The sequence below is a fragment of the Podarcis erhardii genome (genome assembly GCF_964252035.2).
Source record: "Podarcis erhardii genome assembly, chromosome: 1".
Classification (NCBI taxonomy): domain Eukaryota; kingdom Metazoa; phylum Chordata; class Lepidosauria; order Squamata; family Lacertidae; genus Podarcis; species Podarcis erhardii.
Genome location: NC_138497.1, coordinates 69,816,971 through 69,840,476, shown reverse-complemented (window position 1 = coordinate 69,840,476; position 23,506 = coordinate 69,816,971). Strand labels below are relative to the sequence as shown.

Here is a 23,506-nt window from a genome sequence, read left to right as displayed (position 1 = left end):
GCTAGATTTCGCCGGGGGCACAACTCGTGTCACTCGGGGGCGGCGTATGCCCGTTGACATGCCTGACCCCAGGCGATTCCGCCGAGAAGCGGTGCAAAGTGGCCTCGTTTCCAAGCGTCGCCTGCCCCCCGCGGCCTGACTAATCCGCACCCGAAAGTCATACCTAGCCCCGCCCCCTGCCCCCCCCACCTCCCAGGCGCTGCTCTATAAAAGGGCGCAAAGTTGAGCGCTGAGCAGTCAGTAGAAACTTCAGTGGCGTGCAGGGCGGGCTCAGAGCAGAGGAGCTCTTGGGAGGAACTGGGATACCTTTATATTTGGGGGATTTACCGTCAAGCAAGGATCCAGTGTGCGCACTGCCGGACTTCAGTGGATTATCTTCGCTATCAGGTCTGCGCTTTTCCTCGCTCGTTAACTGGATGGGGAAAGGAGCACGCAAGGAGGGGAGGGGGTCGACAGCAGAGCTGGCAAAGTTTTGCGTCTTTAGCACATGGGAAGGGGAGGTTCGGGTTACAAGCCAGCGGCCCCGCTTTGGAAACTGGAGGACTGGCGCGGAGTGAAAGGGGTTGCGCTTGAGTGGATCTCCACGCCGCGCGGTGTGGGGTGGGAGAGGGGGAGAGAGCGCGGCCGGCTTGAGAGAGCGCTGCCGGCATCGAAGGGCATGAGAATCAAGGTGTTGTTGGTGACGCGCTGGAGCCTGGGAAAAGGGGAGCTTAGCCTTCACCTTTCTGAGCAAATCGAAAGCTTGACAAATGTGCACGCGGGAGACGAGGCCCCCTGGGTCGATCCTGCCGTGATGAATGGCTGAGCAAATATTGGACGCGAGCGTCACGAGTCCCCGGTGCTCCGGGACAGGGCGGCGCAGGGAGGGCAGAAGGAAGGAGCACCCCCCCCCGGGGACCCCTAGTTAGTCGCCCCCCGAGCAAGGCGAGAGAGAGAACGAGAGTGACGGTGCGTGTGTCGTTGCGCGTCTCCCCACCACCCCCGCCGCCCTTGGAGGAGGAAAAGGCTGCTAACACCCCCTCTTGTCTCCCTGGCCAGGATGAAAGTGGTTTCCCTCGCCCTACTCTACCTGGGCTCTGTCTCCTTCTTCGGGGTGGAGGCCGCCAAGCTGGACATCGCGTCGGACTTCAAGAGAAAGTAAGTAGCCGTCGTCGGAGCTTGTCCCACTGGGGGAGGCAACATCTTCGAGGGCGCCGAGGGAAGCGCAGAGCGGAGGCTTCGGCTGGAGCGGAGGGCGCAAGGCGCTCCGTCCCCGGCGCTCCGCCTCCCCGTACCCTCGCCGAAACGCCTGCGCTGCAACCTGCCCTCCGAAGGCAGGAGTCCCCTGGGGCGGGCTGGCTTTCTTCCCCCTCAGCGCCCCCTTCCTTCCTTCCTTCCTTCCCTCTCTCACCGGCCTCCCCTGCCTCTCCTCAGGTGGAGCAGCTGGCGAGCCCGGCGGGACGGGCCGGTGCTACCGCTCACCGCGGCGCAGGCGGCAGCCCTCGGAGAAGGCAAGCGCCCCGCAGGCAGCCAGGAAGCAGCAGCAGCTGCAGCAGCAGCAGCAGCAGCTGAGCACAGGCCGGCGCTCACCGCGGCCCAGGCGGCTGCCGGAGTGAAGAGGCCCACGCGCAGCCTGGACAGGTAATTATCTGACTACAGTATTATTATTCTTCCCTCATGGGGCTATTACTGCTGAGGCGATCGCTGGAAGCAGCTTGTTGGGGGGCGGGGAGAGTGAGCTGCGCTTTTGCGCGCAGAGGGCTTTTGGCGGGAGAGCGCAGGCTGGGCTGCGGGGAGGGCGCGCCGAGTTCCCGCTGGGGGACGTCCCTTCGGAAGGGGCCCAAAGCGACTGACAGCAGCGCGATGCTAATCATACGTATGCTGCGCTCGGCGGTTTAAGGACTGGAAATAAACCACGTGGTAGTGGTGGGGGGCGGAAAAGGGAAGAGGAACATGCCTTGTGAAATAACCCCGGCTGGGCTAGCTGCCCTTCTGAGGCGACAAAGCTGCTCTTCCCCCTGCCACTATTTCCGTGGAGCTGCAGCTCCCATGAGCCCCAATGGGTAAGGGACGATGGGAGCTGTAGTCCCGTCCAGCCAGGCGGCTGCGGTTTCCCGCCTGACCTCGCTGACTCCCGCCGCCTTCTCTCCTCTTGCTTCCTCCGCAACAGCCTCCGCGCGAAGCGTAACCAGGCGCCCAACATCCAGAACTGGAGGGAGATGTGCGGGTTCGGGACGTGCACGGTGCACAACCTCGTGCACATCATCCACCACTACATGGACAAGGAGAAGGACGTCTCCGCCCCTCCCGGGAAATTCGGCCCGCAGGGCTACGGCCGCCGCAGGAGGCGCTCGCTGCTGGACACCGTCGCCGCCGCCGCCTCCTCCTCCTCCTCCAGCGGGAGAAGCACACGGACAGCGTCGCGCCTGCTGGCCTTGCTGCGGGAAGGCGGCTCGCCGGCTGGGGCCCTGGCCCAGCAGCCCTAGCAAGCGAGGGCCGAGACCTGTTGCCCGAGAGGAGCCTTCGGCGCTCGGCAGGCGGGGAAAGGGGGCTCGCCCACCTTCAGGGATCCGGAGGCTACCGGCAGGAACGCGGGAGGGAAGGCGGGCGGCGGCTGAGCCCGGGCTGCGCCTGGAGGGACGGAAGTGGAATGATGAAACTGTGCAAAAAAGGACCTTTCCCCTCCCTTGTGTGGTGGTGAGCTTTCGGTGGTGACGGGCTCTTCCCTCTGCTCCCCATAGACTGTCTCCCGCTGCTTCTCCTCCTCTCCCCCCTTCACACGGCAGGGAATTGGCGACCCGCAAGCCCCTCTCTGGGCAGGGGCTGCTGTCTTATACTTGAACGGCCTGGCCAGGCGAAGTGCAATGGACTCGGTGGGCGCGAGCGGCTGAGCAGGAATGAGTGGCTGGGTGGATGTTTGCATGAAAGGAATGCGCCGTATTTAAAGAATTGTCTCCTGTCCTTGTATTCTTTTTAACTACAGAGTTATTTTTATATGTTATATATATATATAACAATATATATATTGTGTATGGGCATTTTTTTTTTACTCCGTTATTTTTTTTAACATTGAGAATGTCAACCTTCGTCTTCATCCTGGTGGCACCATAACCATTTTTCTTTTTGGCGAGGCACAATGCATTTCCGCAGGAGGGTTGTGGAGGTAGCAAGATTTGTCGTACCCAATCTATTTATGAATGATGGTATATTTCATGTTAACGCTCCTATTCTAAACAAATTTTCTGTGAAGTCAGTCCTCTTGGTTTCATTGGGGTTAACTACTAAGCACGCTTAGGACTGCAGCCTTATTGTAAATCTCCAGTTTTGGTTAGAACTGGTATGTGAAAAGTGCCTTTCTGCAACCACATAGTACAGCATTGGGGTGCAAACTACTTGGGGTTGGGGGCTTGCCCCCTTCTTGTGCCACCTACAGTTTTCATTTTGTCTTGGTTTGTCTGGTTGTCATATTCTTTCCTTGTTTGCCATGGTTTATCACATTCCGGACTGGTAAAAAAAATGTATCACTGTTTTCTCCAGGGGCAGCATGTGAAAATAAAATAAACATTATCACACAAAAAGTTCCTGATTGGTGTTTTTAGATAAAACCAGTGAACTTGGCACAGGGGGGAGCCTTGTTATTTACTCAGTTTCCATCTTTAGAATCAGATGGATTTAAAACTGCTAAACAGCAGGTAATTTGTCATTCTCCACCAAGCCAGGACTCTGAGCCAAAATTGCCCCAAATATGTCCAACCTAATAAACATCATAAAGTCATAATAAATGCTTTCAAGTGAAGACTCAGGGCTGTTGAGGCAACTCCAAGGTCTCCAGTCCTTATACATGTTTCAAGTGAAGCTGAAACATGTCAGAGCTTGGATTGATCATTAAGGGTTTTTTGGGTTGGTTTTTTTTCTTTTTTGCTGCAATTAATCAGAGGAAACAACTGCACTGCTTTCACATTGCACAACAAACAGATTTATAGAGAGAAGGAACATGTTCCAAAAGAAAATGGTCAGGGTAGCTTCCAAGGTTATTTCTGAAGGATTTCCTGGGCCACAGTTCAGGTTGAACCCAGAGGATTATCGTGGGCAGAACTCACATTCCTAAAGCCACAGACCAAAAAAACAACAACATGAAACATTCCAACCCTAGTGTCTCGCTATAAGAGATTTATGTAACCACAGCACCATCTACTGGCAGTACTTAGCCGTTACTATTACAGTTCAGTTTCCCAAGCCTGTTAGTGCTGTAAATCATCTGTAGCAGATTGTATTTATGCTCGGTTGTTATGTAGTGATAGTAAACCTCTTTGGAACTAAGTAAATAACTATGATATTAAACCTTTCTGGAATGGGTAAATTTGAGACTGGAAAGGCACCCTTGAGTAATGTGAAAAGATACGTTGGACAGCAGTATCTTAAATCCTGGTTGATAACAGCATCGGCCACAATGCTGATTAAGGCTGGGAGTTGTAAATGCTTCAACAAAATACAAACAGAAGTAATTCTATCATTAGCAGAATAGCATCAAAATTGGACTAGCAATAGTCATGAAATAATTCAGTTGCCACTGCTATTTATGAGTTTTGCCAGTAACCCACTTTCCATGTACCATAGCAATTTATTCATCTAGTCCAGTGCTGCTGCTGCTGCTGCTGCTGCTCACTGGCAACAGCTGGTTTCAGGTACAGGTATTTCACATCACCTTCTACAAAGCAGCTGATCCTTAAATAAAACAAGTGTTGCCAAGGATTGAACCTGGGACCTTCTGCTTGCAAGCTAGTACTTTGCCACTCCCACAAGGTATCTTACTAAAGCTTACTGATTTTTATGTAATTACGGTAACAAACGTACTTATCGCAAGAGATCTAAGAAATGCAGAATGTTTCCCTTTGTTTCTGGCTTTCTTCAATGCCACACTTTTGAAGCTGCAGCTAAATGCTCATTTAAGAAGCCAGATACCTTCTTTATTTATGGTCTTTCTAGCTCTTGGTCATGCTACTCTCACTTGAGCATTATTTCCAAGATGAACCGAATAGTTCACACCCATCATGTACTGCAACACAATTCTCATGTACAGTGGTACCTTGGGTTACATACGCTTCAGGTTACAGACTCTGCTAACCCAGAAATAGTGCTTCAGGTTAAGAACTTTGCTTCAGAATAAGAACAGAAATTGTGCTCCAGTGGCGTGGCGGCAGCAGGAGGCCCCATTAGCTAAAGTGGTGCTTCAGGTTAAGAACAGTTTCAGGTTAAGAACAGACCTCCGGAACGAATTAAGTACTTAACCCGAGGTACCACTGTACAAGAAAGGCAGAGATTAGAGAAGCACTTGATGTTCTTCAAATAGTGTACAAACTATAAATAAAAACACCTATCAAGCGCGCTATTCCTCCTAGATAACAACATGCCTTAGGCAAACTTTGAATTACTTCAACCACCCAAGTAGATATGCATAAAGCTTCAGAGGAAATGTACCACCATGTGTTCATTTACATGCACACAATATGTAGGTTACTGGGATTCAAAAAATAAAGTAAACATTATATTCATATGGCTACTTCTTATGCTCTGAGTTTAACTGTCAGCTACATCTGCAGCCTTCAGTTATATATGTAGGATGGTAAAGTATGGTCATTTCTCTTCATTCCTAATTCCTATTGTAATTATGTTTGCTATTACTGCTGCTAAAACTTCCATAACAACCTGCTTCTGTTCTCTCTCCCCCCCCACCCCCCTCACACACACACTTCATCAAAGTAGTTACTTGTCATTTTTATTGTTTTCCAACTTTACATAACTTTCTGGGGGTATTTTTATTCCTTAATGCCTTAGAGTGAGTCTGAGCATGTTCTAGTCCTGGGGTCAGCAGACTTTTTCAGCAGGGGGCTGGTTCACTGTCCCTCAGACCTTGTGGGCGGCGGGCTATATTTTTTTGGGGGGGGGAATGAACGAATTCCTATGCCCCACAAAGAATCCAGAGATGCATTTTAAATAAAAGCATACATTCTACTCATGTGAAAACACCAGGCAGGCCCCACAAATAACCCAGAGATGCAGGTGGGATTTAGAAGGCGATTGGGCCAGATCTGGCCCCCAGGCCCCCTGGCCCCCATGTTCTAGTCTGTAAAAACAGACATGCTTACTTTAAAGTCCAGAACCATTTCTACTATTTCTAATGCTATTACAAAAGGATATGATGATTTTATTATTGCTACTCTGTAATAGTAGCAGTGTTAAAGTAACGGTTGAAAATATGAGATGCATCACTTTGGTTATGTGTTTGAGTATGCATCAAAACATCCCAGCTTTTGTAAGTACATTTAAAGAGGCCCTCATTTCTATTTATTTATTTAGGGATTATCATCTGAAACATAATTATAATTCAAAGTGGTAGCAGCAGCTGGGTTTAGCTTTGCTTGTTTACATACCAGCACCTGCAGATTTTGTGAGAGCAATGTAACTTTTCCAAAAATGCTTGAAACATTTTGCCTTATTTGGGTATTCTGAGCTGCTTTCTTGTGAAAAAGAATAGCTAGCAGCAAATGACGTTTTAGAGAGTGGCTTAGGGCAGAATCAGAACCCACCCCCAGTACAAATTAGTTTGCACAATGAAATACGTATCCTACTTTTGGCAGGAAAGTAGGATATATATATATATATATATATATATATATATATATATATATATATATAACGATTTATCAAAGACAACTTCTGCAGTTGCACAACTAAAACAGCCTAGGTGACCCCAGAGTTTGGAAATATAGTTGAGTGTGGGCATTTAGTTACAAACTGATAGTTACCATTGATACTGACATTCCAGTTACCTGCTTTTGCTTTTATTTACTGTTATTATGATCCAGGATTCACTTTCTTCAACCAGCACCATCTACTGAAGTCGGAGTAATTGGTGGAACTGCAGAAGATGGTCTGCTCTGAATTCAACACATTTATTCTTCTTAAAGTGGAAACACACTAACCATTGGACAGAAATGGATATCAGAACCTTCTTTCCAAGAAACAGGTAATATATGTTGAGTACTTTATGAATAAGACTTTTTTGAAATGGGGTTGGAATGAATAACTATCACGAATGTTTCAACTTCTTGTCATTTTATTTTGTTAGGTAGAAAAAGCATAGAATATCAAGGGTTTTCAGCAACCACAAAATTTGCCTTTGTGCAAAATTAGCATTTGAAAGCAGGTCCTTGTCATTCTGATTTGATTTATCATTCAGGTCCAAATCTGATCTGTTAAATCTGAAGCTCTGTTTAGCCCCTTTGGCTGTAATGGAGAATTTAAAAATGGTTGTTATTTTTTTCCTTTTCACATAAGTGGATGAAATTTGCAGGCAACTAAGCCCCCACCTCCAAGCTGACCATCTAGGAGTTTTCATGCAGAGAGTTGTTTTTCGTTTAAGAAAAAAAAGCCTCCAACTTTTAAAATAGAATTGGATGCAGATTGCAGGCATAGTAACCGCTTTGGTGGGGATGAGGCTTGTCAAATCTCAGAAAAAAAGGTGTAGCAGTTCTCAAGAAATAGCAGACTTTGCAGGGGGGGGTTGGAGCAGGAATAGAAATAGTATTCCCACCCTAAGCTTTTTCTTTCTTTTTCTTTTTTAGCTGGGGGCCATCACCTAAAAAAGCGCAAAAAAAGAGAATGGACTACAAAATGGTATAGGCATGCACCCCCATTCCCATCAGCCATACCATCAATGGGGGGCAGGGAAGCACCTGCACTAGTCATTGCCATGCTCATAGAGAGAAAATCTTTCGCCACTCCTCTGTTCAAAAGAGCCAGTGGGGTGTAGTGGTTAGAGTGTCAGCCTAGGATAAGGGAGACCAGGGTTCAAATCCTGACTCAGCCATGAAGCTCACTGAGTGACCTTAGGCCAGTCACTGCCTCTCAGTCCAGCCTACCTCACAGGGTTGTTTTGATGAATGAGGAGGGGAAGAATCATGTACACCACTTTGAGCTCCTTAGAGAAAAGGTAAGAATAAATGCAACAGATAAATAAAAAGTGTGTGTTGGATTATGGCATCCATTGAAGCACGAGCATGTTTTAGGTTGTATGTTGGAGAGGCCAAGCCAGGGCAAACAGTGAGCAGGAAGAGCAAACAATCTCTTGTGTACTGTGATCCCTGGTGCAATGTAAAGGCTATTCCAAAATGCAGTTTAAAAAAAAACAAACCCAGAAAGCAATATTTCATCAGCATGTGCCTTTGGCTGTGCACTACTGGCTGTGAGCTTTCCATTGTTTGACTGCATTGCCTTTTTCTGTACCAGCAATAAGCAACTACTAGGCAGCGGTAGGTGAAGCAGTTGTCTAATGCCAGTATGCCAAAGACCCGTTTTCTGATATTCTTACAGATCAGAGAGGAAGCCACTAAAAAGCCCTTTGATTTTCCTCCTGTTGTGGAACTCCACGCTCCCAAAGTCCTGGCTTTTAATAGTGTCTGATAAGCTGGAAGCTAAGTGGGAGCTTTGTGCCCAGTTTAAGGACAGCATGTGCCTCTGGGCGACAGTTGACATATAAAAATATGCAGTTCACATGCTTCAAAACAAACTAGCAGCATCTGTTCATTAGGGTGCTCCATTTAGAATCGGAATATCGCTTTCCAAAGGACTGTCCTGAACCCAGCAGAGCGCGGGTGCAAAAGGTGGCTACACATTCTACACCAAAGCCTCGGGAACATTACAATTATTTTAGAAAGGTAGGTGGGAGGAAGGAGGAATTAAGTATATGTTGAAGAGAGGGGCCATTCTTGTCCATCAGCTCAACTAAAAAAAAAAAAGCAATCCAACAAAGGAGTCATCTTTCAAACTGGAAGCTGGGTTGTGATGTGCGCTTTCTCGCTCTCGCTCTTTCTTTCTCACCCCTTGTATACAGCCCAAGGCGGGGGGGGGGAATGTCCAATTCTTGTAGGTCAATTTACTATTCCTTCATAAAGCTAAAGAATATCTTGTTACCACCAGACGACGTCTGAGACTGAAATAGCATAAAGGCGCACTTCCTGCCCATGTGCACCTTTGGGCTTGTGACTTTATTTGTTGCAATAGCTGAAGGGGCTGTCTAGACATCAGCTTTCCCCAAGGCTGGTTTAGTGATATAGCACTAAACTTGAATCTGAGATTGGTCGGTAAGGGTGGAGAGAACCAAAAGGAAGAGAAGCCCAGAAGCCAGCGTGTACGTGTGTGTGTGTGTGTGTGTGTGTGTGTGTGTGTGTAGCTGTCATTCCTTTGGACGTGCCATCTGTGCTGATCTCCAGCCTGCCCTTGAACCAGCAAGAACCAGCATGGATGTAATTGGTTCCCCTGCATTGCCTGGAGGATTAGGCACACTGAATCACCGCGTTTAAGCCGTCTAAAAAAGAATCCGTAAAAGGAATTTTAGCTCACCTCGCCCCCCCCCCTCCTAATGGCCTTCCAGAAGATGGCTGAAACCTGTCAAAGGGAGGTTTGGGGGCCATAAATAGTTGCTCCCTTTTTGAAGTGGTTTTAATAGCTGTGGTTAATTTATTTGTGAGGGATGCTGTGTTTTTGTTTTTAAACTGTTTTCTCTATGCTGTTTTAGTGTTTTATGGCTGCTTTATGACATGCAATGCTATTGTCGAATTGATGTTAAGCTTGTTATTGTTTTAACTTATGAATTTAGGCTCCTTAGACTCATTGAGGAAAGATAGCTTATAAATGCTTTAAAGGAATAAATATATACCCAGCTTCTCTTTTATACTGCCCAACCAAATAGTTGTTGTCAGGCTTCGCTTGGGCTCTAACTATGCACTAAAACTAGCACTATTTGGACCCTTTAGCAGACAGCATTACCCCATATGTTTCTCACAGCATCCTCATGTCAAAATTAGCAAACTACTAATAAAACATGCAAAAAAGGCAAGATATAACTTTAAGACATCAACATGAAGAATACGTGGCCACAAACTAACTGCAATTAGCCTGACAAGCTTTCCAAACTAGTATTTAGATGACATCTGAAGGCAGCCCTGTTTAGAGAAGCTTTTAATGTTTAACAGACCACTGTATTTTAATACTTTGTTGGAAGCCAACCAGAGTGGCTGGGGAAACCCAGCCAGATGGACGGGGTATAAATAATAATATTATATTATTATTATTATTATTATTATTATTATTATTATTATTATTATTATTATTTCACCATTTTAAATTCTGCACCATCTCTGATCTGCTCAATCTATGTGCTGCTGTCTCTTCCACATGTCAGCTTTGATAAATTTCTGAAAACCTTTCAGCTTAAGTATCTCAAAAGCAGAGCATATGATTACGCGATGCTATGTTGGCTTAAATTAGAAATGTTGCTGGTCACAGCCAACAAAGGTGCTTCCTGTCAGTTGAGGAAGAACCAAATAAATCCTACCTTGCTTATGAGAGCTGACTTTGACAACTGTGGTATGGTATGAAAGGCCATATTGCTGGAATAAGATACCAGAAATATACTTTCTCATTACAAAAGTAACCAAGAGGAGAACACTAGTGAACATTCTGACATATGTACAGATGTTCCTGGATCAATTTCCAAAAGACAGCATGTCTCAATTAAAATAAATAATGGCAACAGCTCATAAATAGTTTTCTTCTATTGCCTACACCATTGGAATTGGTTAAAATTGCTCTAGCAAATGCATGTGATCAAAACATCCAGAACAGAACACATAACTAACACTGTCTAGCTCTAAATCAGCTGTGTTTATTGTATTAAAAGGTTTTATAGGGTTTTTATTCTCCAAATATTTTTAGAAGAGGTTTTTTTTTTTCCTTTTCAGAAAGTGATTTAGCTTTGAAGTATTTTCAACTTTCTAAGTGCTCAGATCCCTGGAACAGGGTCATATGTCCTGAAGTGAGGAAAAAGAGCATAGTTATTTCATAAACTGGAAGATCTCTGTTATGTAAAAATCTTTTCAAACACTCCATCCTTTGGTAGTATTGTGGACGCCAAGTTTTCCGAAAGATGACGGTAATTAATACCAGGACACCGCTAACAGAATCATATATTGATTGATTAGACATGGTCACAATTGCTTGGCATTGTTTTGGCAATTTGTTGTAGGCTGTATATTCTCAACATTAATCGTTTTTGCTATGTGTGCAATCACTTGCATTAATTAAAAAAAGAGAAGGGTGTTGTTTTTCAGCTATTTTATATTTTTATGAAAAACAGTTGGTTTCTACCCATTTACTGAAAATCAGATTTCTCAGCATTGGTATAGAAATATAGTGAGTAAGTTCAGTTAAGCCCTTGTATTCAAATCAGAACTGCACACATATAAAGGGAAGTGAGAACTCTGAAGCAGAAAATAACGTGCTATAATATTAAAAGGCTACTTTTTTTAAGCAAGGGCCTAAAAGACCACTGATGTATTTCCTTATTACTTAATAATGGGCAGCAGAATTTTTATTGAAGAACAATCATACTTGCAGAATATTCCCATTAAAATTGGGCTCCAAAATCATTGGAGCTTAAGAATGCTCAGATTTTTGAGAGTTGTAACTGGCTTCTTGGTATCATCTTCAGTTTTATAGAACGTAGCTAAGTTATTTATATAGATGGATTTCTATCCAGGCCTCAATAAGAACAAAAACTCTGATTCAAAATTTTAAAAAAAAAAAAACTTTGAACATACTAAATTTTGTATTTCTAGTTGGCTTAGATGTGTCTGCTGCCAAACAGAACTCTGCTCAAGTGCTTGCTTTCCTCTTCCCTCCCCATTCCTTTTTCCTTTTGTGTTGTATATATTACAGTGTGAGCCTCCAGATAGGGACTGACTTATCTTTTACCAAGCATAGGGCTGGCAAAGCCCCTTGTTCTGCAGTTCCCAAATGCCGGACAGCGTGCTGACAGTCAGGTGTTTGGAAAGTGCTGTCCAAGGGTGTGCCAAGCCACCTGTCAATGATCTGATGACAAAATGACTTCAGGTGATTGACAAGTGGGTCAAAGTTGGCTCCCATGGGTAAGGACAGATAGGAATCTGGCCCACAAATCCAAAGAGGATTCCCCACCTCTGTTTTACCCTATGTACAATACTTAAAAGGTTTTAAGAGCTTTATATGGGCGATATTCAACTAATTCATACTTTGAGTAGACTGACTGAAAAAGTAATTCATTGATTTCTTCTGAGTAGGAGGACTACCACTGTATATCACCCTAAGAAGTATTCATCATAACTTTGGCACATCACTTGTGAACATTGTTTAAAGCGCAATAATTTAAGTATGCCTCTTCAGCTGCAAAATGGGACGATTACTGCTGGGTGCTGTCAAGGATCTGAGACAATAATGAGCAGGGGAGTCTTAATGAGAACAAGATATAGGAACACCTGCATTTACAGCTCTCCTTAACATTACTAGCTGGCACTTGAGAGGGCAACATTGATTCATTTCTGTGGAGTAATGCATCCTTGAAAATTGAACATTATTTTGTGGAAAGGCATTATATTGAAAAGGAAGAGATGATAAACTTCAATACAGTCACAATGCACCAGAAACAAGCCATTCACTGCTCTGCAACTTTATGGGAGGCAAAAACAACACCTCATATTATATGGTAGTATTATACATCCCACATAGGGGCAGATGGAGCTCATTAACCTGGGAAGATAGCTCATCTAGGAGAAGGAAAACTCTGATCCTAAAACTCTGCTGCCTTGTGGGATATATCTGAGAGAAGCAAAAGTGAAGGAGAAACGCTACACAAATCTGGAGTGGAGTCCCTAAAACAGTTGGATGGTGCCTTGTAAGCCTCCTTCCTGCAACTCCTGCAGCCAAGCTGGTGCCAAACGTATTGCTCTGCTTTCCTTTGGACCACAGTTTGACTTGACCCTTGGAGGCACACTCCACTGTCTCTCAAGACAGACGGATGCCAATAACAAAAGTATGTCCCACCCATATGTACATTTGGGGCATGCTATATGCCATTGGTCACCTTGCCTTTGGCATCTCTTGTGTCTTTTAGAGGTAAAGGGAAGTGCTGACCTTCTGTTTTGTGAAGCCCAACTCCACCAAGAGATTGGTAAAAAGTGGGCTGGGCATTTAAAAATTATGGACTAAAACAATAATGAACAAGGAACAAGAGTTTTATCTATTGCATTTTCATCACTCATCATTCCATGAGTCCACAGCAGCATGAATGGTCCATTTTATCCCTGCAAGGAAGATGACTAGGTTAAGCTGAGAGATAACAACTGGTCAAAGGTCACCAAATGTGCCTCATGACTGAAAGGGCATTTGAACCTGGATCTCCAACACTCTGGCCACTGTACCATAGCAATCACAGAAGAAGCATGCTATTTTCTGTCTGCAGGTGTTTTCCTGCACAGCAACTCCCTGCGCTGACCGTAATTGCAAATTACATATATATATATATATATATATATATATATATATATATATATGTTTTTACAAGGTAAATTGGGTCTGTTTAGTAACTAAAATATAAATATTTATTAAAGCTTGAAAGAAATTTGCACAAGGAACTAAACTTAACAATAAAGCATAAATCTGAACTGACCATTCACTTTGCTATGCCCACGCTTCATGATCTCCTAGCAATGCAGTAAACATCTCATGTTACTCAATTCATACGGGTAATTAAGGAAGATTTATTATAACCATTGCATTACAAGACAGAAACAAATGAAACAGTTTTTCCATGGAATGTTGTTAGACTGATATATATTTTGTTTTCTCTCCTAGCACTACCAGTAAGGGGTACCCTTAAGAATGTGCTGCCCTCTGTTGATCCACTAACTTAAAAAAAGAGTAACTTTGCAGTTAGCTTTCCTTACGAATAAAATAAAATAAATAAAAGTTGTGTTGCCACAAGCTTCCATTTTAACATCTCTATTTCATAAAGCCACGTTCTCATCAATAAAAAGTACAAAACCACAATGGCTTCAAGTTACAAGAAAGCAAATTGTGACTAAACATCAGGAAAAACTTGCTGACAGTAAGAGCTGTTCAACATTGGAATGGTCTCTCTCGGGTGGTTGTGGACTCTCCTTTCAGTAAGCCATTCCAGCCGGTTGACAACAGCAAACAGACTTTGTTTCAAAACTTGGCCTTAAGGACAAAGCCCTCATCAACTTAAGACTGATAGTGGAATACATTGCTTGCATGTGCTAGCCCTGCTGGTTCAACATCAAAGTAAAACACTAATGGGTGGAAGGCCCATGCCACATCTTGCTTCAGCTGCAGTGAGTTAGGCTGCAAAAGAAGGCTGTAGTAGATGCTGCTTTGCCAGCCATCAAGCGCTTCGCATGGTATGCATTCAATGAAGTAATAATCTAGGCACACTTGTGAGGAAAGGAGAGCTGGTGTCCAAAAGATCGTTGACTTGAGGGACAGAGATGATGACATACTAGACTAGGAGATCTTTCTGTACGTCCAAAGAAGACACCTTTCATCAACCCTGGTACTTCATCCCTGTGAGAGCTAATAGCAATTCTGATGGGGTATATGAACCTCCTTTGACATGTAAACCTACTACAGCAGAAGGAAAGAAGTTCATTGGTGAGCCCATGCAAGTTCCACAGTGGCCCTGTCACACTCACTCTATGAGAGGTGTGTGAAACAAGCCACAGAGGAAGCAGGCAGGGTGTGTATGCATGAGAAACGTGAGGGTTACATCAGAGGCCCAGAAGCAAGTCGGCGGCTGATGTCCAAAACCAAGCAAGACTTGATGAAACTTGTTGTTTACATTTCTTATGAACTGATGTCATTACTTTCTAATGTAGTTTTGTGATTACAAGGTCATGTAGTATGCTTAGCAGGATATGTTTTATGCTGAGAAACTAAAAAATATATAACATTATCTAACATATTCAGTAAGGTAAAGGTAAAGGGACCCCTGACCATTAGGTCCAGTTGTGGCCGACTCTGGGGTTGCGGCACTCATCTCGCTTTATTGGCTTCGGGATCATGTGGCCAGCATGACTAAGCCACTTCTGGCGAACCAGAGCAGCACACAGAAACGCCGTATACCTTCCTGCTGGAGCGGTACCTATTTATCTACTTGCACTTTGATGTGCTTTCAAACTGCTAGGTTGGTAGGAGCAGGGACCGAGCAATGGGAACTCACTTCGTCGCAGGGATTTGAACTGCCGACCTTCTGATTGGCAAGTCCTAGGCTCTGTGGTTTAACCCACAGCACCACCCGCATCCCTGACATATTCAGTAGGTAACATTAAAATTCTTTGGGTTGTTTGAGAGCAGTTTATGTGCTTTTTAACCAAATGTAGATTTGCCAAGTTAAACATCCTAACACAAAAAGAATAGCAGATTTGAATTCCTCGCACTCAAAAAACATTTTTAAGCCCCATCACTGAAGAAATCTCCAAAAAAATTGGGCCCTAAAATGACACACCCTACCACCACAGGTCACTCTTATGGAGTTAAAGTTGAAAAATACAGTGGTATCTCAGGTTACAGACGCTTCAGGTTACAGACTCCGCTAACCCAGAAATAGTACCTCGGGTTAAGAACTTTGCTTCAGGATGAGAACAGAAATTGTGCAGCGGCAGCAGGAAGCCCCATTAGCTAAAGTGGTGCTTCAGGTTAAGAACAGTTTCAGGTTAAGAATGGACCTCCAGAATGAATTAAGTACTTAACCCGAGGTACCACTGTACACTGTAAAATATTGGGTTTTATTTTCCCCAAGCAACTGATTTGAAGTGGTCATACAACATGTCACAAAATCAAATTAACTGCTTCATTCTACCTTCATCATCATTCAAGCATTTTTACTGAAGTGCTGCGTGGTTTCTGATGACATCCAGGCTATCCAGTGAAGGGAATTTTGTTGCTTTTGTACTATAATATTTTGTCTGAGAGAAACTCAGGCGGCCAATGACAATGCCAAAAGCAGGAGTCACATGACTGGCCACATATGAAACCGTTTAAAGATAGCAATTGCTCCAGTTACTTGACGTGACTCAGGTTGACCATATTATAATTGCACTATGAAGTGAAAGAACAGTTATATAACAGCTAAAATGATAGGATAGAAAAGAACGCCATGCAACATACCACAAAGCAAACGATAATACAGTCTCTGGAAAACTAGCGAAACTTAACACATCAACAGAATGATTATGCCATTCAGTTACACCACTGTACCTTTTATTTTTGTGCGATGCTAACCAACATGGTAGATATGTTCTTTGCTAAACAAGGCATCTTGTAGTTATTTGAAGCACTTAGTTCTAACATCGCTCACTTACATCAGCCTCTAAATATTTTAATGCCCAATATTCAAATGCCCCATCTGTACGAAAAATGGAAACTTGAGAGAATTAGAAATAGCCTTGTTGAAATCCTAGGATATAACTTATTACTACCACTCTGGTAAATGCCAGCAGACAACATTACCCAATCTGGTAATGATCAGCATTTGATCCCCAGATGTGTATGACCAATCAGAAGTATTGCTGGAATATACAAATTATTTAAGCATTTTTTAAAAAGAACTTCCAGCTATAGCAACAGCAAACACTTGGATGGTGCCAACATGGGAAACTTATTGTGGTAACCAGTCACCCAGAAACATGGATAAAGATGGAATTATTTGACAGTCACAAACATTTTATGAATACACATAGGGACAGGTATCCCAAAGACATGATGATAGATAGGTATATAGTATAAGCTTATAATAGAAGCTCATGCTGTAGTGCAGGGCTTTCCAAACTTGGGTCTCCCGCAGTTTTTGGACTACAATTCCCATCATCCCTGACCACTGGTCCTGCTAGCTAGGGATGATGGGAGTTGTAGTCCAAAAACAGCTGGAGACCCAAGTTTGAAAAGCCCTGTGAATTTGTGGGTCTTTTAAGGTGCCACAGACAATGATGCAGAGATATGCTCCTGGGCTCCACAGCCCAGGTGTCTTGAACTGACCACCCAAAGAGCAGCAGATGATCGGGGCAGCAACAAACAGGCTCTGGATCAGCAGCTAGGCAAGGCTTTGGCATGACAGGGTCCACTAATGTCACCACAGTATCTTTTCTGTTTCCTTATTGGTGCTTGTTCCCAATTAAATGTGGAGAGCAGCAGAGCAGCATTTGCAAACACCATGTTGTTCCTATTGTCATGATGGTGCTAAGATTTATGTGAGCTTAACATGCAAAGCTGCACATGCTCAGTGAAGATAGGTAGGTACATGCCTAATGTATCCCACACAAAAATTAATAGTGATTATATTTTGAAGTCACTAAAGTCTTAACTACATTTAACTAGACCAAGGTCTTGTTCCACAACAAAGCCCAGATCACTGGAGCCTGCTAAATGGTGGACAACAAGCAACATGGACTCATGCTATCAGACTATTATAGATGCACCATTGGTCACTAATGAGGCATGGAGAGGGACAGGACAAGCAGGTGAAAACAGCAGAGATAAAACGCTGGCAATATTCAAGACATCAGCCATATTTGTTTTTCTTTCACATCCCAGAGTTGGGAGAAAAGCAATGGATGGCAAACTGATGGAGGAGGTTGATGTATCCTGGCAAATTATTGGAAGGAGCAGATGCTGGCAACCCATCACTCTGCTCATAATAGTTGGCTACATTACAGATTGAACTTCTAAGTGTGAGCATGTCAGCCAGGAGGCCCCAGGGCATATGCTTTTTCTGGGTCCTTGTGTATTCAGTACATGCCCCAGGGTTCCTCACACCTGGAATACACCTGGGATGAGCAAGAAGCCCCGAGGCATGAAGCTTTCTGGGCTCCCTGCTAATTTGCTTAAGCAGTTTGGAAAACTCTGTTTCCTGGCAGGCTGCCATTTTGGCATTCCAGGTGCCAGTAAGGAATGGAGGCCTTGGATAGAGGCCTGCCAGTTGCCACTGCTACCACTGAGTAACCTTTGTTGTGGTCAGGGTTCAAAGGTTCATGGGTGGAAATTCGGAGAACTTTGGAGGCTTCTTTGCTGAGACTTCATTGCAATCCTGCAATTGGAATGGAATAGCATTGTTTTTGATCTCATTTGAAACTTATTTTCTGATTGTGGTTGGTGTCATTATATAAAAGACATCCTATCAGCTGAGTTTATATTCAAGAAAACTTCACGCAGAACTGTCAATTAACTATGGATGAAGTTACAGGAAGAGGGACCATGAGTATTATCCTCTTCCAGAGAAGATTTGGACTTTAGTGCCACCAGCCTCCTGTGCGATCACTTCCACATTTGGCTGGCAGTGCTTCTGTGGAACATTGAAAGAGGATATTGCATAGGTGGCCTGTAGGTGCAAACAGGGTCTGTGCAACTTCCTTTTTCAACATTACAGGCACTTCCAGCTGAGTACTGAATAGACTGTGAATGTTGTTTTTCCTAGCATCAAATACGATTCATTAACAAATACCTGAGAGGCTCCCCATGATGGCATTTAGTATTTACTGCACTGGCGACCATTTTGGCTTCCCAGTCTATTGCATGTCAGCTGTCAGAAGCAGGCTCACAATACATACTTATTACAGCCCCCATCAACCCAGTGCCAGCATGTGCCAATGGGAGTTGTACTCCAAAACTTTTGGAAGGCACTAGGTTGGTGAAGGCTGATTTTCATCATGTAAATGACAGCCTAAAAACATCTTGGGCGGTCTTTTACTGTGTCAGAAGTAAACGTGGTAGTCACACCATACACGTGTGCTACACGAAGGCAAACCTAAAGTACTGTAAGACGCTTCTTGTTCTAATATCAGTCAATATTAGGAATAGGTTTGACTCACAATAAGCAATCCTTTCTGTCCAGCCATGTATAACACAGGACTCACTTATGTAATTCATGGAAATAAAGAAGAGCAATCTCCAGATTGTATGCAACAAGTGCATGGCCTGGCAGAGAGTCTTTGCAAAGTTCTAGACAAATATTTAATCTGGACGAGTACATATTTTCAGTTCCTGGCCAATCCACAATCCCTTGAAGGAGAAAACCAGATCCAATTTAAATGCAGTCCATCACAACATTTCCATAACTCACAGCTGTTGGATAGGCTCAAAAGTATCCTTGGCCTTTTAAAACACCAGAAGCCATATGAGGTATTTGACCAAATCTTTGGTGACCTGATTTTGGTGTGAAGAGACGCTGGCATTTTTCCTTTTAATACAGATGTTTGCCCATGATCTTCAAGCTGGTGGCTCAGAAATTTTTTCCGTGATGAAAGATGCACTGTGAGACTTTTAACCTTTTACTGAGGGAAAGTCTACATTTGGTGCAAAACAGTTGACAATATGGTTGTGCCCTTGGGTAGGTTCTCCAGTTTCTCCGTATGTATACGTGTTGAAAAGATTCAGTTGTTGAAGCAAGGCAAAAATGTAGAAGCCTCCTGAGTGCCTTCTTTTCCTGCAGCAGTGGCAGGAGAGATGATGACTTGCTCAAGGTCATCTGAAGTCAACTTCATGGCTGAGGGGAGTCTCCTCAATCTTCGTCCAAAATCGCTATAGCACTCTGATCTGGATAACTTGAATCTGGCACTCAGCCACACACCCCATTTGGCAGGCATGTTGCTAGTATCGGATAGCTTATGAAGGTCCAGACACCTCTTGTATGGAGATCATGGAACAACAAAAGAAGAGGAGCCCTGCTGGAGTCAAATCTAATCCAGCATCCTGTTCTCACAGTGGCCAACCAAGTTGCCTATAGGAATCCCAGAAGCAGGACACCAGTGCCACAGAACACTTCTCTTTCTTTTCCCCTATAGTAAAGGTAAAGGGACCCCTGACCATTAGGTCCAGTCGTGGCCGACTCTGGGGTTGCGGCACTCATCTTGCTTTATTGGTTGAGGGAGCCGGCGTACAGCTTCCAGGTCATGTGGCCAGCATGACTAAGCCACTTCTGGCAAACCAGAGCAGTGCACGGAAACGCCCTTTATCTTCCCGCCAGAGTGGTACCTCTTTATCTACTTGCACTTCCCCCACACCACCTCTTAATACCGGTGTACCTTCTTCACAAATTCTATTATAACAATTGGCATGCAAATCCTTCATTAAAATTGTAGCCAAGGTTATGATTTTGAGTTATATGCCACTAAATCCTACTCACAGCAGACCCACTGAAATCAATTACCTGAAGTTAGTCATGCCCATTAAGTTCAATAGGTCTACTCTGAGTAAGACTAGTATTGGCTACAACGCTCAACAAAATTTAAAAAGCTGTAGGTACAGTAAAATGTTTCTTGTCTAAGAAACTGTTCTGGGGGTTGATTCTCCCCATTGTGGGACTTCTGCTAGCACAACAGTTCAAGCAACAACAAAATCCCTTTGTGACTTTTCTTCTTTAGCCAGTATTACCTTCTTTCCCAAAGATACAGACCCCTTTCCCCCTTTTTCAATGACTACTTTGACCATTTGAAGCAAAGCAAACAGAGAGACCACTTCAGTAGCTAAATCAAACCTCAGATTTTGGTCTTTCAGCCAATTTTCCAGTTTTGCTACATTTTGAAAAGAGAAATATGGCAGCACATCAGCGTGAAGTGTTCCAAATAATAGGAACACATCTCTGAGGGGTACACAGTTATTCTGTTTCCCGGCAGCAGGCACAAATAGATCTTGGAAAAAAAATGGAATATTTTTTTTCTTTCTTCATATAGTTTCAGAGATCAAAACTAGCATCTGGAATAGTGCTGCCTGGCAACCAATAACTGACAGAGGCCAGTGCAGAGACCGGAGCACTGGTGATGTCATGTGATTTTGGCAGCCCACCATGTTTAGTTGCTCTGCACCAGCTGCTCTCCAATAGTCTTCAAGCATAGCTCCATTATAGCAGTCTATCGTTAGCATTAAGAAAGCGTTAAAAAAAATAATTCAGCTGATTCCTGAAAGTTCCTGATTTCCAGCCTGAATAATCTGATGTGTTAACGATGTCCACCACTGATGCCAGATGGAATCTGACCATCACTTTTATAGATGTGACAAAAGGAATTAAGTAATAGCAGGTTAAAACACACACACACAAACGGATTGGAATGGGCTTGTTCTGTGGTTCAAACATACCCCTTTTAAGAAATACAGTGGTACCTCGAGTTACAAATGCCTCAGGTTACAAATGTTTCGGGTTACAAACTCCACTAACCTGGAAGAGTTACCTTGGGTTAAGAACTTTGCCCCAGGATTAGAACGGAAATCGTGTGCCGGCAGTGCAGCGGCAGCAAGAGGCCCCATTAGCAAAAGCATGCCTCTAGTTAAGAACAGTTTTAGATTAAGAATGGACCTCCGGAACTAATTAAGTTCATAACTAGAGGTACCACTGTGTTAGGCAAGGAAAGCTTACTTTTGTTAACTGGTCTAGGTAATAGAACACCTCTATGGAGTGCTCAGGCAAAGAAGAGTTTGGTTTCAGCATCTGCTGGCATCTACTTTGCTGCCTTTAGTCACACCCACACTAACATTTATATATATTTTTTTAATATTTTTATTGATTTTCCAACACATATTAAACACATTACAATACATTATATAAAAACACACAAACACGTAAACACACACAGATATAATTTCATAACCTTCTTTTCATAAACCTTACTTCTCCGACTTCCCCATACCTCTCCTTTCTGCATCCCTATTTCCAAATTTCTTTCAGCAAATCCTCACTTAATTTAACTAATTACTCTTTTTCTCCCTTCTCTCTTACCTAATCATTTACAGCTGTAATCCTCTTTTTTCTCTAACCTCGACATTTTAGCACTCATTAATTTTATAATCATTCTTAAGATACACTTTAAATTTCTTCCAATCTTCCTCCACCGTCTCTTTTCCTTGGTCGCGGATTCTGCCAGTCATCTCGGCCAGTCCCATGTAGTCGATCACCTTCGTCTGCCATTCTTCCAGAGTGGGTAGTTCTTGTGTCTTCCAATACTTTGCGATAAGTACCCTTGCTGCTGTGGTAGCATACATAAAAAAAATCCTATCTCTCTTTGGCACCAATTGGCCGACCATGCCCAGGAGAAAAGCCTCTGGTTTCTTATGAAAGGTACATTTAAGTACCTTCTTCATTTCATTATAGATCATTTCCCAGAAGGCCTTGATCCTCGGGCATGTCCACCAAAGGTGATAGAAAGTACCTTCAGTTTCTTTACATTTCCAGCATTTGTTATCGGGCAGATGATAAATTTTAGCAAGCTTGACTGGGGTCATGTACCACCTGTAAATCATTTTCATAATATTCTCTCTTAAGGCATTACATGCCGTAAACTTTATACCGGTGGTCCATAACTGTTCCCAGTCCGCAAACATGATATTATGACCAATGTCTTGTGCCCACTTAATCATAGCTGATTTAACCGTTTCATCCTGCGTATTCCATTTCAACAGCAAGTTATACATCTTTGACAAATTCTTAGTATTGGAATCTAACAATTCTGTTTCTAGTTTTGATCTCTCCACCTGGAAGCCAATTTTCCTGTCTTGTTTATATGCCTCCATTATTTGATAATAATGGAGCCAATCTCATACTTTAAACTTCAGTTTCTCATAACTCTGTAATTTCACTTTTTCACCCTCTTGTTCTAAGATTTCACAGTATTTTGGCCATTTGGATTCCATATTAAGTTTTTTCACCTCCTTGGCTTCCATTGGCGACAGCCACCTTGGGGTTTTATTTTCCAACAGATCTTTATAGCGAGTCCAAACATTATATAGAGCTTTCCTAACAATATGATTTTTAAAACCTTTATGAACTTTTACCTTGTCATACCATATATATGCATGCCAACCAAATCTAGTATTAAACCCTTCTAAATCTAAAATGTCTGTGTTCTCAAGAAGAAGCCAGTCTTTCAACCAGCAGAAAGCTGCTGATTCATAATATAGTTTTAAGTCCGGCAGGGCAAAACCCCCTCTTTCTTTTACATCCGTTAATATCTTCAATTTTATCCTGGGCTTTTTGCCCTGCCAGACAAATTTAGATATATCTTTCTGCCACTTCTTGAAACAATCCATTTTATCCACAATCTGTAATGTTTGAAACAAAAACAGCATTCTAGGCAAAACATTCATCTTAATAACAGCAATTCGGCCTAACAAGGAAAGCTTCAAATTTGACCATATTTCTAGATCTCTCTTTACTTCTGTCCAGCATTTCTCATAATTATCTTTAAATAAGTTCGCATTCTTAGATGTCATGTTGATCCCCAAGTATTTCACTTTCTTGGCTACAGTTAATCCAGTTTCATTCTGAAACCACTCCCTCTCATTAACTGTTAAATTTTTCTCCAGTACTTTAGTTTTTTGTTTATTTAACATAAATCCTGCTACTTGACTAAATACTTGAATTAGCTCTAAAACTCTTTTCGTACTAGTGTCTGGCTCTTGTAGGGTAAGTACTAGATCATCTGCAAAAGCCCTCAATTTATATTCTTTAGCTCCGACCTGAACCCCTTTAACCAGCTGGTCCCCTCTTATCATATTTAACAAAACCTCCAGAACCGATATAAAAAGTAATGGGGATATTGGGCACCCCTGTCGTGTCCCTTTTTCTATCTGAAATTCTTCAGTAACCACGTTA

At 43.2% G+C, this 23,506-nt stretch overlaps 1 protein-coding gene across 1 annotated transcript; it reads left to right on the top strand.

The window, feature by feature from the left end:
* The first annotated feature begins 232 nt into the window (after window positions 1–232).
* ADM (adrenomedullin) lies at window positions 233–3,557 on the top strand. The gene is made up of 4 exons (XM_081838927.1): window positions 233–387; window positions 1,039–1,137; window positions 1,414–1,620; window positions 2,150–3,557. Exons 2-4 carry the CDS (start codon window positions 1,040–1,042, stop codon window positions 2,463–2,465), a joined length of 621 nt encoding a protein of 206 aa, XP_081695053.1. The 5' UTR covers window positions 233–387; window position 1,039; the 3' UTR covers window positions 2,466–3,557.
* The last annotated feature ends 19,949 nt before the right edge of the window (window positions 3,558–23,506 follow it).